At 42.4% G+C, this 17,577-nt stretch overlaps 1 protein-coding gene across 3 annotated transcripts in view; it reads left to right on the top strand.

Annotated features, from left to right (window-relative positions):
* FNDC1 (fibronectin type III domain containing 1) overlaps positions 1–17,577 on the top strand; it is an 87,389-nt gene that overhangs the window by 34,694 nt on the left and 35,118 nt on the right. For all 3 annotated transcript variants that reach the window (XM_044242933.1, XM_044242943.1, XM_044242924.1), the window contains 4 exons: positions 977–3,694; positions 5,420–5,520; positions 7,916–8,027; positions 8,965–9,399. In XM_044242933.1, coding sequence (XP_044098868.1) covers positions 977–3,694; positions 5,420–5,520; positions 7,916–8,027; positions 8,965–9,399 — 3,366 coding nt within the window. The remainder of the gene's footprint in view (positions 1–976; positions 3,695–5,419; positions 5,521–7,915; positions 8,028–8,964; positions 9,400–17,577) is intronic.

Raw genomic sequence — 17,577 nt, 5'->3', positions numbered from 1 at the left:
TAATTTGGGGCTTATGATGACAGGGGAAATAACATTTTTACTGATGTCATGTGACATTTTTAACTACTAGCTCTCTTCAATTTCTAGATAGTGCTTGAGATTTTTAGTTTATATTCCATTATTTTGGAGTGCAGCTCTAGTCAGAACAATTTAAATTACCTTATTATCTGATCACTATCAAAATGGAGGTTAATAAAATCCCAAATTGGAGTGAGGTGTTTTTAGACTGTGTTTTCTATTTCTTTTAATTTAATTTTATTTTTTCAGTGATCCAAGATTCATTGTTTATGTACCACACCCAGTGCTCCATGCAATCCGTGACCTCCTTAATGCCCACCACCAGGCTCACCCATCCCTCCACTCCCCTCCCTTCCAAAACCCTCAATTTGTCTCTCAGAGTCCACAGTCTCACATGGTTCCTAGACTGTGTTTTCTTTTCTGCCTCCCCATATTTACACCAGATGTTGGTAGCTTTCTCTTGCGTGGTGTGTTGTGAGGATTCACAGTATAGTGCAATATTAAACAGTTCTGTGGTGGAAAAATTGGAATAGATGCGGTTTGCTCCCTCTGGGTCCCCCATTGCCATATAACTTCTCCCCGCTCCTGCAGCATCCCTTCCTGCATTCAACCCTGCTCTCAGGAAAGAGTAAATTGTAGGGCACCTGTAATAAAATGTTTTGCCTACCCCGGGAGTCTTTTGAGTTCAGGCCCTATTATAATGTATACATTATTAAAGGGATTTTAAGTAAGAAGGAGAAAACAAATACAGACATGTTAGGGGGAATAGGGAACTCTTTGCAATGCCTTAAAATTACAGAATTGTTGCTCACCTGTCACCTGCAAATCACACACAACACATCCCCATTTAGTTTTGAGTATAGATCTTCAACACTTTTTACCAGGCTTGTGAAATACTCACCTGATGTTTCTCAGCTTTCAATTTTTTTGACGGCAGAATCTTTAAAATCTATTATAGCCGGTTCCAGCAAGTCCGATGTGCAGCAGAAGACCCATGCTGAAGATGAGTGGACATCTGAAAAGCCAGAGACTTCTCCCAAAGTTCCTGCTTCCACAAAACACACTCATTTGCCTGTTTCTCCCCGAGGCAGAAACGTCAAGAACCCTCTTCTTGACTTGAAGAACAAAATATTGGCTAATGGTGGAGTGCCCAGAAGACCCCAGCTGCACCCTAAGAGGACTGAAGTTCTGGATCTTCAGTCGACAGAAATCACTGATGAGGAGGAGCTGGATTCCCAGGGGGACCCACCAACGTTGCCCTCAGAGACCCAAGAGCAGAAGCCACAGCAGAGGCCACCAAGTAGAGCTGTCCCCCCTGTCCTTGCTCCTGGGAGGACCCCAGTGGGAGTGCAGACCCCAGTGTTGCCCCGAAAGGAAGGCACAGACCGGGGTGGCTCCTCTCTGCCTTCCCACCCTCATCCAGGGACGTCTTCATCGGCTCGCCACACATCCATTGAGGGTAGCCCTCGCCGCCCTTCAGGGGGGCCCTCCACCCACCTGCCCTCCAGCTCTACTGACAATGATTCAGTGGGCCAAGAGGAGGAAGAGCCAGCCACCGGCTCCCGGGACCCAAAGGATGGGGCCTCCCAGCGGCTGCCTCCTAAGAACACCGCCCAGACTAGGCCCGCCCTGTGGCCCAGCCGCCAGGCCACCTCAAGCGCCCTGCGGGACAGAGGCCCTGCGCACCACAGCACAAAACCAGCGTTGCCGGCGCGGAGAGCACCCCATTTTGGGGGTAGGGAGGAAAATTCGGGTGCCTCAGTCTCATCCTCGAAATTTTCTCCACCCCAGGAAGGATCATCTCGGCTGCTGCCCACGGAACCACACCCCGGGTCTCCACTGTCCAGGGGCTGGAAGGATGGTCAGGACACCCCAGCCTCCAAGTCCAGTGTGCCATCACAGTCCAAGTCTTCCTGGTCCTCTGGTCTCTCCTCAAGGACACAAGTCTCTGAGCGAGAGGATGCCTCTGATGAGGATGGTGACAATGACACAGAAGATAGAGGCAGGCAGGCTGAAGCCACTGCCCCGACGTCTCGGGCCCGGCTACCCGCAGGTCCGCCTGTCTCTGGACATTTCAGTTTGTTCAGAAACAAGCCCTTCGCTGCCCATACGAGATATCCAAGCCGGGCTGGCAGCGGCCGAGGACCCCGGTTGCATCCCTCCAGCTCCCCGCGGTCCACCGTGTCCCCCCGAGTCCATTCGAGGGTGAATTCTCACCCAGCTTCGGACCACAGGCAAGGCTTGGGCATCCATGGAGACGGTGCAGAGAGCGAAGCGGAGGACGAGAAGCCACTTCCTGCTACCGTGGTAAAAGACCACGTGTCTTCCTCCTCCAGGGAGCCTGCCTCCCTGGGCGTGGACTCCCTAAGAAAAGGCCCGCAGAGAGGGGCGAGTCTTCAGCGGAAGGAGCCCCTGGCGGAGAACCCCAAATTCGCTGGGACTGAGGCAGGTGCGCATCCTCAGGGCAAATCCCTGGCCCCCAAGGCGCTGGACGTGCAACAGAGCACAGAAGTGGGTGTGGAGGGCGGCGACCCCAAGGCGCAGCTGGCTCCCGCTCGGCGGCCCGCGACACGGTCCCAGCACCACCCCGGGCCGGGCGTGCCCAGAAGGACGGCACCCGGCCAGGGGCTGGGTGCCCGGGCCGGCGCTCCGGAAGGGCAGCCTTCTCCCGCGGTCTCCGTGTCGCAGCCGCAGCCCCGCGGCCCCCCGAGCAAGGAAGTGGGGCGTCCGCTGTCCAAACCCAAGCCCGAGCTGGCCCAGGCTGGGCGTCCCCACCCCGCGGCGCCCTCCTTCCCGGACCCCTACGCGGCCAGAGGCAGTCAGACCCCCCACAGGGCAAGCTCCCGAGGGGTGCTTCCCACGTCGCCCCACCATCGGGACGAGGATTCCGAGGGCAGATCTGGCGGAAACCGCCACGACAGCACAGAAGCAGAGGCCCGAGCCGCCCGGGCGCCCGCACACCCGGCCCGGACCAGCGACCCCATCCTGTCCCTTCCCAAACCCCGCCAGCTGGAGGCTCACGCAGGAGGCGCGGGCGACAGTCACCTCCGCAGACCCCCAAGCTCCCCGCTGAGGCCCGGCAGCCCCCGCCACTACCCCCACGCCCGCCCCAGGGTCCCGGGCCGAGTGGGGTCCCAGGCTGTGGGGAACAAGGACCGCGCTCCCCAGGCCGCGCCGTCCAAAAGGGAGCCCCTCACCTCCAAGTCTCAGCAGTCGGTCTCGGCAGAGGAGGAGGGTGAAGACGCGATGTTTTTTAAAGGAGGAAAGGACGAGGACCCTCTCTCCTCTGTTCCAAAGTGGCCCTCCTCCTCCAGTCCCAGGGCCAGCAAATACGTGGATGGGAACATCGCTAAGGACAAGAGGGACCCTGCCATCGTGCTCTCACTCCCCAGGGTGGGCTCCCCCCAGGACGAGAACGACACTCCTGTGAAGCGTCCTCCTCCTCCCCCGCCAGGAAGCTCCCCGAGAGCCTCGCACCTCCCGCCCAGACCCCCCCAGCGCAGCCCTTCCACCCCGAGACCCACCACGGGCACCCCGGCTGGGGAGCGGTACACCAGCCGCGCCCCTCCGGTCTATTCTTCCACCACCCCCATGCTCTCCTTGCGCCAGCGCATGATGAACGCGAGATTCCGGAACCCCCTGTCGCGCCAGCCGGCGAGATCCCCTGCCAGACAAGGTAATTCGTTTCTTAGCTTAGCGTTCTCTTTGGGGTCCTCAAAAAGGGTTCGTAGCAATTCTTGAGAGTCTTTTATTTTATATTATTGAGTCTCTGCTCCGTCCAAGCACTGTGTTAAGAGCTTTACAGATGTAACTGATTTCATCCTCTTAACTGCCTCTTGTGTTGTGTCTCCTGGTTTTCAGATGAGTGACTAGGGGCCCAGGGATCTGCGTGGTTCCCGGAGGTCAGACAGCTCTGAGGGCTGAGCTGCAGTTCCCATTCCAGACGTGCTAATTCTCCAGGCCTCTGCCATGCCTCGATCACATACTACCTCTTTACATTCCCCAACATGTGCTCTTAATCTGTGAAAATGCTTCAGGGTCATGATGCCAAAGGAGGTTCCTGTATTTTAGGTTATTTTTAGCTGCTCACCTGCCAGGGTATGTTTAACGAATCCACAGAAAGGAATTAGGTAACTGTGTAGGCTGGATCTTGTTCTTGTTGATTCTGCATATAAAACTCTCAACATACCCTGGGACAAACTCAATGTCTTGTGTGTGAATTGTTTAGATATTGCAATCAGTGAATGTTATTTAAAACCTCCAGAAAATGCACGTTAAAGATGATTGTCATATGGAGGAATAAGAGGCAGATGTGTGACTTACATTGAGGACACCATGTAGACAGCTATGAATTGAAGTCTACGCGGACCCAGGGCAGGATCTAGGGTGTTTAGTCCATGTCTGCATTCAGTTTAGTGACACCGTGCACTCTCCTTGCATGGAATTGGTCCTTAATGGAAGATTCTTCAATCAATGCATTAGTGTTTGTTAGTCTGTACTATATACTATTACCTTAGCCCAATGTTAAAAAAAAAAAAATAGAACAATGCCCCATGGAGAGGACAGTTTACTCTTAAAATAGACTATTTTAAGCAAACCTTAGACCCTGATAATAGATATAAAATCCACATTCCCTTGTATACAGCAGAAATTCAATTAATATTTAATTTTCATTCGCTATTTGAGTGAGAAAAGTAAGTCTCTGACCCTCAGAAAGCCCAAGTACTTTATGCCATGGGTGGGGCTGGATCAGAGTGCTCCCAGCACAGACCTTGAGTAACTGTAGCTGATCAGAAATGCCAGGAGACGATGGGCAGGTGCTAGGGACAGACAGAGCAGCAACTGAAGGGGCAGCTAACGGGACCTTCGACTTTATCTCTGAGCAGACACTTCTTAAGCAGCCCTACACAGGCCAGCACTGAGCATGTACAGTTGGTGACTGATGATTGGACCTGATTCAGCTAGAAATACTTGTTGGGTTTAGTATAATCTGCTAAGAAGAGCGGAACAACTTCTAGTATATTTTAGAGAGTTTCTCCATCCTTCCAACTTTCCTTCCCTCTATCTTCTAAATGGTTAAAGTAACATGCTAGCCACTACTGTCTTAAGCGTTATCTAGAAAACTTGTGCTGGACTCTCTCCTTTCCCCAGTATTGTCAGAAAACTGTCACTTTATTGTACTCTTCATAGACATTCATATCTGGTACTTAGAAGTCACAATTTAAGACTGTAGTCTAATCTATACTAATTATTGTCTGAAAATTCTGTTTAGTATTTCTGTTCGAAATGATGTGTTATTACTTAGAATTTGGTATGAAGCCAACTTTACAGGAGTGTTGAGTTTACCAGATTCTGGCTTTGTTGTTGGTGTTGCTATTGTTCTCTTTTGTGTGCTATGTAGGTTATAATGGCAGACCAAATGTAGAAGGGCAAGTGCTTCCTGGTAGTAATGGAAATCCAAGTGGACAAAGAATTATCAATGGCCCTCAAGGAACAAAGTGGGTAGGGTAAACTTCTTTACACATACGAGTTGTTTTCATGCTGTTGGGAAGAGAAAAGTGGTGGGCACTGTGTAGCAATAAACGAAATGGTCTTTTGAATTCTTGTCCAGTTTTAACCACTCATACATCAATATATTCTTATATTGCTTCTTCCTGTGCTCAGAAGGATCTTTTATTCTTCTGAGTGACTAGTTCGTGTTTTTCTCATAACTAATAAGATAACTGGGCCTTTACGTCCTGTTTGCTTTGACTGGTTAGGAAGATCACACAAATATTTTTTCCAACCCCACAGCAATTACATAGATTCTGATGCTTAGCTCCTCAAATGGGCTTCTTTTTCTCCACCTCTGTTAGCTTCGTTTTATTTTTATTTTTTATTATTTTATTAACTAATATACACATTTTTCTCCAAATTGTCTCAGATCCTTTATAAAAGAAAGTGCGGTAAAAACAACTGAGCAAACCAAAAAACGCTGGCTCAAATAGGCAATTTTTATTAGATCACCTTTTGAATTTTCCAATGATTGTCGTTTGACTGAAATAAAAAAATAATGAGTAGTATTTTATATGTGTTTAAGATAAATGACTTTAACTTCTTGGGGTTAAATGTTTAGGAATTTTTGGTGATTTAGAGGATAATGGGCAGAACACTGTACAATGTTCAAGGATTTGAAAGACTTTTTTTCAGAGAATCACAAAATTATTCATATTTTGACTGGGAATCTCCAGTCACAAATTCCTTTAGAGTGGTAAGGTTTAGAAAACCATTCAGAGACTTCATAAAATTTTTAGTCATAGGTAACAAGATACATTTTTCATTTCTTAAAGGAACAGGAATTTATAAAGGAAGAATGTATATTAAAGTCAAATGTTATTGAAAAATTTTCACATTGAAACAGTGTGGAGTAGAGTTCAAAAGAAGGGTTTATTTATTTATTTATTTGTTTATTTTTAATTACTGAGACAGCATCCAAAAAAATGGCCTTCTGGGAGGGGTTCCTCCAGTGACCTACTGTGCAGTCACAGTTCTCAGACTTCATGGAGCATTAGAATCTCTGGGGGCGTGTCAAATAAGGTTTGGAGTAGGGCTAGGTTATTAGCAGATCTGACCAGTGAGGCTGCTGGTTCAGGCCATAGTTAGAGAACCACCAGTGGAGAGTATGAGTTTGTTCCTTAACAGGGATAATAATAGCTCTTCCCCCAAAGTTTTATAATTTCTTAGAATATAAAATTTTTGCCTACATTCTCTATTAGGCAATTTAATTACAAATTAAATTAAATATAAGTTATAGCAACTTCAGTGTTTGACATTACAGCCAGATGGAAACATTTCAACTTCTTTTTTAAAAAAATTTTTTTAATTTTTTTTTAATTTTAAATTTTTTAAAAAAAATTTTAAAAATTTTTAATTTTTTTAAAATTCTAATTTTAAAAATTTTTTTAAATTTAAAAAAAATTTTTAAAAATTTTAATTTTTAAAATTGAAAACAAAGATTTTATTAACAGAAAATGTATTTTTTGCCCCAGGGGGACAAGTCTGTGAATCGCCAGGTTTACACTCTTCACAGCACTCACCATAGCACATGCCCTCCCCAGTGTCCATAATCCCACCCCCCTCTCCATACTCCCTTACCTCCCGGCAACCCTCAGTTTGTTTTGTGAGATTAAGAGTCGCTTCTTGTTTGTCTCCCTCCCGATCCCATATGAAACACTTCATATTTTTAATACACTGGCAGTACATGTTCATGGTGAGAAGTTAAAACAATTCAGAAATATATGCAAAAGATAATTTCTAAGCTAATCAACATCCCAAACCACTCCCCAGAGATAACCACTGCTAACAGTTTAGGATATATTTATCCAGATTATTTTTCTCTGCAGTTTTAAGCTTATATACACAAATGAATATATTTTTATTTCTGCAAAACAGTCAGTCCTGTAATCTCAGTCTGTAGCAGTTAATGTCAATATATGTAGAATTTCCAATTCCTTTTCATTGACCATTAGCTTTCCACTATGTGGATGGGACATATTTTATTTAATCCCTTCCCTTCGCTGATGAATACTTAAGTTGTTTGCTTCTTTTCAGCATTACACACAGCATACTAAATGGTAGCAGTATTATGAACATTTTTTGCATATTTGAGAAATTGAAAACAATTTGTATATTCAATTCAATTTGTATACAAATTGAAACCAATTTGTATAATGGTTAAGCCATTATAATGTGAAATGGGACTGTTTTGCACTTTATTCTTATTAGGCCTTGTGAATGATGCAGACAAAAATAATATTTTCTACTCACATTATGGTTTCCTTCTGCGGAGCCTTCTTGGATATGTTCGTGCAGGTGGATTCATGCTCAGTATATTCTTTAATCTGTGTCATGGTTTTAGGTCGTGGATCTGGATCGTGGGCTGGTGTTGAATGCAGAAGGACGGTACCTCCAGGATTCACAAGGAAATCCTCTTCGAATTAAACTAGGAGGAGATGGTCGCACCATTGTGGGTAAGTGAGAATTGTTTCAGGCAACAAAAAGTGTTCTGAACTAGCTGTGGGATAACAAATCCCTGCCCATTCTTAATGGGGCCCTTGGTCCAGTTATTTTTAGCCATGTGGAAAGGAGTGTCCCAAAGGGGCAGAACTTCGCTTTTTCCTTGATACAACTGTAGTTCTACTCTCGCCTCCAGAAAAGGTGGCACTTGACTTCCCTCTTGAGATAGGGTAGCCCAGAGCAGCAGGTGCCAGCAAACGACAGCTCCAAGACCAAACCCTGGCTGCTGCCTGTGTTTTACTGCCTGCAAGCTCAAAATAGTTTCTTCGCTTTTAAATGATTGCAAAAACAAAACAAAAAACAAAAAGAGAAACAAAACCAAAAACCACACCAGAGAATAGCAATATTTGTGACATGTGACAATAATTTGAAATTCAGTTTAGTGTCCATATTCAAAGTTGTATTGGAACATAGACACACTCCTTTGTGTACTTTCTGTGCTTTTTTGCCCTGCAATGGCAGAGTTGAGAAGCTGCAACATGAAGCTTAAAATATCCGGCTCTCTATCTTCTCTGGCCCTTTACAGAATAAGCTTGCCACTCCAGGTACAGAGGAGCACTCTTCTTCCTTAGGTGTAGGAATCAAGAGGAGGAAAGAGTTACTTCCCTGACTAGAGACTAAGAGTTATTTCAGGGTAATGGGGCATATCGATGAAGCATTTAGAGGATTATATAAGGCAATTCAGAGTAAGGGACAATATAAGACGGCGAGAAATTACTGGATAGCAGCCGATATTGCTACCTCTGCTGAGTATCCTTTTAATGTTTCCTTTGCTTTTTACTGATTCGAATATAAGAATCCATAAGCTTTGAGAAGACACTTCGCATTTGGTTTTTACTTCCTCTGGATGATCTCATCTTGCTGCACAGCCTTTGTCTGATTTTGTTTCAGATCTAGGAGGAACGCCCGTGGTGAGCCCTGATGGCCTGCCCCTCTTTGGGCAGGGGCGGCATGGCAAACCCGTGGCCAGTGCCCAGGATAAGCCCATTCTGAGTCTAGGAGGGAAGCCTTTGGTGGGCTTGGAGGTTGTCAAAACAACCACTCGTGCCCCCACCACAACCACACGACCCACCACGACGACCCCAAGGCCCACCACCACAGCCACCCGCCGCACGACCACGACCACGACCACACGCCCAACGACCACCACCACACGCCCAACGACCACCATTCGAACCACTACGCAGACGACCACCACCACTACTACCACCCCTGAACCCACCACCCCTGTTCCCACCTGTCCCCCTGGGACCTTAGAACGGCATGATGAAAACGGCAACCTCATAACAGGCTCCAGCGGGGCGCCCGAGTGCTACCCTGAAGAAGGTAATGGCCTTCCTTGTAACGGCGGCCCACGTAACTAGCGTGCTGCATTTTCAAGTCAGGTCACAAAGGGTGTAGGGAGAGGTAAGTAGGGTGCACGGTGGAACGGCAACAAGAGGCATTTCCAGTCCCACATGGTTTGTTCAGGGGTATGTGTCACAACCAGGGCTGTCAGATTTAGTAAATAAAAGTACAGAGTGGGACATACTTAATATGAAAAATTATTTGCTGTTCATTTAAAATTCAAATCTAGGTGGGCATCCTATGTTTTATCTGGCAACCCTTATCACAAACCAAATCAAAAAATTCAGCTAAAACATGGAACATTATGAGTATGGATGAGCATTTCCCCAAGTGTGTATTACTGGATATTAGTAGTTTTGTATGCATTATATTAAAAAAAAAAGTTCCATGATTAGCTATGTGATTTAAACAAGGCTAATAATGATTCTTCTGTTGGATCGTTCAGATCCTTGAATAGTCTCATTGTGAATTTCCTAGAAAAGTATAGTGTCCTGAATACTTTCTCGATCATTGCAAAACGCTAATCCTTGAGTGACTGGGCTCTGGTGGCTGCAGGGGCAGGACTGCCTTCCACTGGGTACGGCTGTGCTGTTTCCTCTGCTATGAGACACGCAGTCAGGACTGTCCTCTGCCCCTACCATGTCTTCCTGCTGAGAATGGCCAGTTCCTCCTGTGGAATAGAAGCGAGGACACTTCGGTCAGATCCCAGTGGACCTGCAGACTCATCATCTTTTCTGCTCAGTCCCTGTTCAGGCTGCTTTGGAAGAGGTCATCCTACACTGGTGTCTGGCCCGGAGGAGAAAAATTCACCTTCTTTCCCTTAGGTGGAAAAGAATCACCACATAGGCTATGAAACTTATGTCTTTTTAAGCTGATGCAGAGTGAAGATGATTCATTTCAGGAATCATTTTGCACACCCAGAATTCTTTACACAGCCTTCTTGACCGTGATCAGCTTGAACTTGGATGCTGTATTCAAAATGGGAATTCTTTTTGAAGTCGGCCATCCTGCAGAAAAGCTCCAAGTAAACAGGAACATCGGACCCATCTAAAAATTCACACCAAAGAATAAGGAACCATGCTGAGAAGAGGGTCACTGGGGAGAAGATTCACACATTATCATTTTCCCCAGGGAGCATGATTTGGAATTTACCTTTGGATTTCTGGTATGAAAACATTATGTACTTCCCTTGACCTTTCTCTTCTGCATACACTAATGTGTGTGTGTGTGTGTGTGTGTGTGTGTGTGTGTAATTGGAACAGATATTTACTTAATAATTGTTTGCAAACAGGAGAGTGACTATTTTGGCTTTGGATTGAATTACTACTATTATTATGAATGTTTTGCATTTTCCTTTGTCTAAGAGGGCTTATACCATATTCTTTTCATTTACTTTGGATTTTGGGACTTTTATGTGGCACAAAAGTCAATGTTTTTCTTAGTATTTTTGTTTCTTCTTCTTCTTTTTTTGGCAAATCATGATGTATGTGTATTTTTTCATTTCTCTTATGTCATCCATCCACTTCCCTAGCCCAGGCCAAATTAGTAGCCAAGTGTTAATTATAATTTGCCTCTAGGCAGCATTTTCAAAATAAGTATAAATCAATACAAAGTCTTTGGAAAAAATTAAATTTGTGGAGAGAATCTTAGGATCTTTATATAATGTTATGATGTACTATTATTATTATTTTAAAAACATTCCTGTATGGCTGACCTTCCTTTTTTATTTATGCTGCTCCACTAACAAATCTATATTTTATTCCCTGTATTAATTCTAATTGTAGTTATTTTTATTTTAAAAATTTTAAATTATAGCTTTCTTGAGATTCAATGCACATACCATGAAGTTCACTCTTCTAAAGTGTATAGTTTAGTGGCTTTTAGTATAGTCACAGGATTGTGCAACCATCACCACTATCAAATTCTAGAACAATTTCATCACCCTCCAGAGAAACTCCATACCTCTTAGTCATTACTCCTCATCCCCCTCCCACCCCCGCTAACCCCTGGGAAACCATGAATCCACTTTCCGTCTCTATGGGTTCGTCTCTTCTGGACTTTTCATATAAATGAAATCCTACAAGATGTGGACTTTGTGTCTGGCATCTTCAGCTCAGCGTGAATTGTATTCAATTTTCATCCACATTGTAGAGTAGATCTGTACTTTATTCCTTTTCCTGCTGATCAATATTCCATTGTGTGGATAAACCACATTCTACCCATTTATTGGCTGATGGACATTTGGGTTGTTTTCACCTTTGGGTATTATTATGAATAATGCTGCTATGAACAGTGTGTACAATTTTTTTAACACCCGTTTTCAGTTCCCTAGGGTATACACTTGGTAAGAGAGATACTGTGTCCAGTGGTATCTCTGTGTTTAACTTTGGGAGGAACTGCTAACGTGTTTTCCTCAATGGCTGCACCATTTTGCATTCCCATCATCAGCACATGAAGCTTCCAATTTCTCTATATCCTCACCAATACCTTGCTTTTCTGTCTTTCTGATTCTTGCTATCCTAGTGGATGTGAAGTGATGTCTCTCGGTGGTTCTGATTTCCAGTTCCCTAATAAATAATGCTATGGAGATGGTGATTTTTTGTACCTTCCAATGATAGATTCTGAAAGGGAAAGTGAGGGCGCCTGGGTGGCTCAGTGGGTTGAGCCGCTGCCTTCGGCTCGGGTCATGATCTCAGGGTCCTGGAATCGAGTTCCGCATCGGGCTCTCTGCTCAGCAGGGAGCCTGCTTCCCTCTCTCTCTCTCTGCTTGCCTCTCTGACTGCTTGTGATTTCTCTCTGTCAAATAAATAAATAAAATCTTAAAAAAAAAAAAAAGCAAAGCAAAATGAGCAGGATTATGTTTGGTGCCTTAGGTCAGTCCTGATGTAGAATTGGAGTAAATTTATTTGAAAAATGTTTTATCTTTATCATTGTGGTGGTGGTGTCATTATGAGAAAGTTCATGTGGTAAACTAGAAAGGATAGAGTAACTGTTGTTTTTGTTACTCTGGCTTCATTCAAAATTTTGTAAAATAAAATTCACAAGTGATGATTAATCATCTAGTGCGGGTGGATTGGGTTCTCTGGGACACACAGAAGAACCACAGATGACCGCCTGTGCCCCTGAAGGGCTTGCGATTGAACTGAAGTTACAGTGGACAGAAACAACTCACTCTCTTGTCAGAAAACCAAATTGTTCATTTTCATCTTTTTTTAAGATTTTATTTATTTATTTATTTATTTATTTGAGAGAGAGAGTGTGTGTGTGCACAAGGGGGCAGTGGGAGGGGCAGAGGAAGAGGGAGAAACAGACTCCCTGAGGAGGAGGGAACAGGACATGGGGTTCAATCTCAGGACCCTGAGCCAAGGGCAGAAGCTTCACTGATGAGGCACCCAGGCATCCCCCAAATTGTTCCTCTTTAAAATAACATGAGACAGGGTAACGATTGTTTCACAATAACCCAGAGAGCTCTCCAGGTCTGAAACCTCAGTGTCTCCTTGGATTTCTTTCATTTCATTGTCAGACCTCATTGCGCACTCTCTCATTCTCCAGACTTCCTTTTTTTTTTTTTTTAAGTTTTAATTTTAATCACCAGGTGCTCAACATGAGAAGTTAACTCCTAATACCCATCACCCATTTCCTACTCAACCCCCACCCCACTCCCCTCTGGTAACCATCTGTTCTCTGGAGTTAAGAGCCTGTTTCCTGCTTTCAGTCTCTCTCTCTTTCTGTCTTTCTGCTTTGCTTGTTTGTTTTGTTTCTTAAATTCCATGTATGCATGAAATCATATGGTATTTGTCTTTCTCTGACCTGTTTTGATTACCATCATTCTCTCTAGCTCCATCCATGCTATTGCAAATGGCAATATTTCATTCTTTTTTTACAGCTGAATAATATTCCATTATATATATCTACCACTTCTTTATCCATTTATGTTTCAGTGGACACTTGGGCTGCTTCCATATCTTGGCTATTGTACATAATGCTGCTATAAACACAGGGATGACTGTATCCCTTTGAATTAGTGTGGGGTGGTTTTTTTTGTAGTTTTCCATAGATAGATAAGTTCATTTTATTTTATTTATTTTTATTATGTTCAGTTAGCTACCATATAGTACAGCATGAGTTTTTGATGAGGTGTTCAATGGTTCATTAGTTGCATAAAACACCCAGTGCTTCTGTTTTGTATTCTTTGGGTAGATATCCAGTAGTGTAATTGCAAGATCTTGGGGTAGTTCTATTTTTAACTTTTGAGGACCCTCCACACTCTTCCACGGTGGCTGCAGCATTTTGCATTCCCACCAACAGTGTAGCATTTTACTTTCCACCAACATCCTCCCTTATCTTGCGTTTCTTGTGTATTTTATGTTAGCCATTCTGACAGGTGTGAGGTAATATCTCATTATAGTTTTGATTTGCATTTCCTGATGATAAGTGATGACGAGCATCTTTCATGAGTCTGTTGGCCATCTGGAATGTCTTCTTTGAAGAAATATCTTTCATGTCTTCTGTCCATTTTTAATTGGATTATTTGGGGTTTTTGGTGTTGAGTTATAGAAGTTCTTTTTTTACCTTAAGGATTTTATTTATTTGACACAGAGAGAGATCACAAGTAGGCAGAGAGGCAGGCAGAGAGGGGAAGCAGGCTCCCAGCTGAGCAGAGAGCTCGAAGCAGGGCTCAATCCCAGGACCCTGGGATCAAGACCTGAACTGAAGGCAGAGGCTTTAACCCACTGAGCCAACCAGGCACCCCTAGAAGTTCTTTATATATTTTAGATACTAACCCTTTATCAGATATGTCACTTGCAAATATCTTCTCCCATGCAGTACGTTGCCTTTTAATTTTGTTGATTGCTTCCATTGCTGAGCAGAAGGTTTTTATTTTGATGTAGTCACAATAGTTTATTTTTGCTTTTGTTTCCTTTGCCTCAGGGGACTTACCTAGAAAGAAGTTGCTATGGCTGATGTCAGAGAAATTACTGCCTGTGTTCTTTTCTAGGATTTTTTTTGGATTGTGAAGGTTTCTTTTTTTTTTTTAAACAATTTTTTAAATAAATTAATTTATTTATTTTCAGAAAAACAGTATTAATTATTTTTTCACCACACCCAGTGCTCCATGCAATCCGTGCCCTCTATAATACCCACCACCCGGTACCCCAACCCCCCACCCCCCCGCCACTTCAAACCCCTCAGATTGTTTTTCAGAGTCCATAGTCTCTCATGGTTCACCTCCCCTTCCAATTTCTCCCAACTCCATTCTCCTCTCTAATACCCCTTGTCCTCCATGCTATTTGTTATGCTCCACAAATAAGTGAGACCATATGATAATTGACTCTCTCTGCTTGACTTATTTCACTCAGCATAATCTCTTCCAGCCCCATCCATGTTGCTACAAAAGTTGGGTATTCGTCCTTTCTGATGGAGGCATAATACTCCATTGTGTATATGGACCACATCTTCCTTATCCATTCGTCCATTGAAGGGCATCTTGGTTCTTTCCATAGTTTGGCGACCGTGGCCATTGCTGCTATAAACATTTTATGCTTTCAGATCTCAGATTTAGGTCTTTAATCCATTCAGAGTTTATTTTTTGTGTATGGGGTAAGAAAATTGTCTAGTTCCATTATTTTGCACGTTGCTGTCCAGTTTTCCCAACACCATTTGTCAAAGATTAATCAACCATATAGTTGTGGGTGTATTTCTGGATTTTATATTTCATTGTATTGATCTATGTGTCTGTTTTTGTGTCAGTACCATACTGTTTTGATTACCATAGCTCTGAAGCATGATTTTCCAGCTTTGCTTTTCTTTTTCAAGATTGCTTTGGCTTTTCATGGTATTTGTGATTCCATGCAAATTTTGGGATTATTTTTTCTAGTTTTATGAAAAATGCTCTCAGTATTTTGTTAGGGATTGCATTAAACGTGTAGATTGCTTTGAGTACTATAGACATTTTAACAATATTTGTTTCCAGTCCATGATCATAGAAGGTCTTTCGATTTGTTCATGTCATCTTCAGTTTATTTCATCACCATTTTATAGTTTTCAGAGTACAGGTTTTTCACCCTTTGGTTAGGTTTATTCCTTGGTGACTTATATTTTTGTTGCACTTATAAATAGAATTGATTCTTTAATTTCTCTTCCTGCTGCTTCATTACTGATACATAGAGATGCAGCACTTTCTATATGGTGATTTTACATCCTGTGACTTTACTAAATTTGTTTATCTGTTCTAGAGGTCTTTTATTTCCTGGTTGACCCATTCACTGTTTAATGGGATGTTATTTAACCTCTATGTATTTGTGGTCTTTCTGATTTTATTATTTTTTTTTGGTGGTTGACTTCAAGTTTTTTAATGTTACGGTTAGAAAAAAAATGCAAGGTATGATTTCAGTCTTTTTGAACCTGTTGAGGTTTGCTTTGTGGCCCAGTATGTGATCTCTTTTGGAGAATGTTCCATGTGCACTTGAAAATAATGTGTATTCTGCTGGTTTAGGATGGTATGTTCTGAATGTATCTGTTAAATCTATCTGGTCCAGTGTGTTATTCCAAGTCATTGTTTTCTTTTGACTTTCTGTTTAGTGCTATGTTTGGATTTCAATGTCATCCATTGATAAAAGTGAGGTAGTAAAGTCTTTTACTATTACTGTATTATTATTGAGTAGTTCTTTTATGTTCATTATAACAGTTTTATGTATTTAAGTGCTCCCATGTTGGGTGCATAAATATTTAGAATTGTTGTATTTTCTTGTTTGATTTTTCCTTTTATTATTTTATAGTGCCCTTCTTTGTCTTTTGTCATAGTCTTTGTTTTAAAGTCTATTTTGTCCAATTTAAGTTTTGCTACTCCAGCTTTTTTTGATATCCATTTGCATTATAAATATTTCTACATCACCTCACTTTCAGTTTGTAGGTGTCCAGGTCTAAAATGAGTCTCTTGCAGGCAGCATATAGATGGGTTTTCTTTTTATCCATTCTGTTACTCTCTGTCTTTTGATTGGAATGTTTGGTCCCTTTCCGTTCAAAGAATCATTGATAGGTACATATTTATTGCCATTTTATTACTCGTCTTGTGGTTGTTTCTGAAGATTCTCTCTGATCCTTTCTTGTCCTTCTCTCTTCTGTGGTTTACTTGTTTTCTTTAGTGATGTTTGGATTTCTTTCTCTTTATTCTTTGCACATATATTAGTGGTTTTTGATTTGTGGTTACTGTTAGGTTTGTACATAACATCTTCTGCATGTAGCAGTGTATATTAAGTTGATGGTTATTTAAGTTTGAACCCATTCTTTTCTCCTCTCCCCCTCCATGTTTTAGATATATGGCATCATACTTTTACATCCTTTTATTTTGTGAGTTCCCTGGCTTATTTTTTTACAGAAATATTCATTTTTACTGGTATTGTATTTCCTTTTTTTAAACTTTATTTTATTTTTTCAGTATTCCAAGATTCATGTCATTTTTGGTTTTCTTTTCTATTTGAAGCAGTCCCTTTAATATTTCTCACAGGGCTGATTTAGTGATTATAAACTCCTTTAGTTTTTGTTTGTCTGGGAAACTCTTTATCTCTCCCTCTATTCTGAATGATAGCCTCTCTGGATAGAGTATTTTTGGCTGCAAGTTTTTCCCACTCAGCACTTTGAATATATCATGCCACTCTCTTCTGGCTTAGGAAGTTTCTGCTGAAAAATCTGCTGATAGCCTTATCAGGTTTCCTTTGTATGTAATTGTCTTCATTTGCTGCTTTAGTATTTTTTTCTTTATCACTTTATTTTGCCAATTTAGTTACAGTATGTCTTTGTGTGGATCTACTTTTGTTGGTTTTTGGCAGGGGGCTGGTCTCTGTGACTCTTGGATCCAGATTTCTGTTTCCTTCCCCAGATTAAGGACATTTTCAGCTATTATTTCTTCAAATAAATTCTCCGCTGCATTTTCTCTCTTTTCTTCTGGGACTTCTATAATACAAATGTTATTACATTTGATGGAGTCACGGAGTTCCTTAAATTTGTTCTTGTTTTGCATAATTATTCTTTCCTTCTTTTGTTCAGTTTGATTACTTTCCATTACTCTGTCTTCTAGGTTTTTTTGTTTTTTAAATTTCTTTTCAGCATAACAGAATTCATTGTTTTTGTACCACACCCAGTGCTTCATGCAAAACA

Source organism: Neovison vison, chromosome 1, assembly GCF_020171115.1.
Source record: "Neovison vison isolate M4711 chromosome 1, ASM_NN_V1, whole genome shotgun sequence".
In the NCBI taxonomy this organism is placed as follows: Eukaryota; Metazoa; Chordata; class Mammalia; order Carnivora; family Mustelidae; genus Neogale; species Neogale vison.
This window is presented reverse-complemented; position numbering and strand designations above follow the sequence as displayed.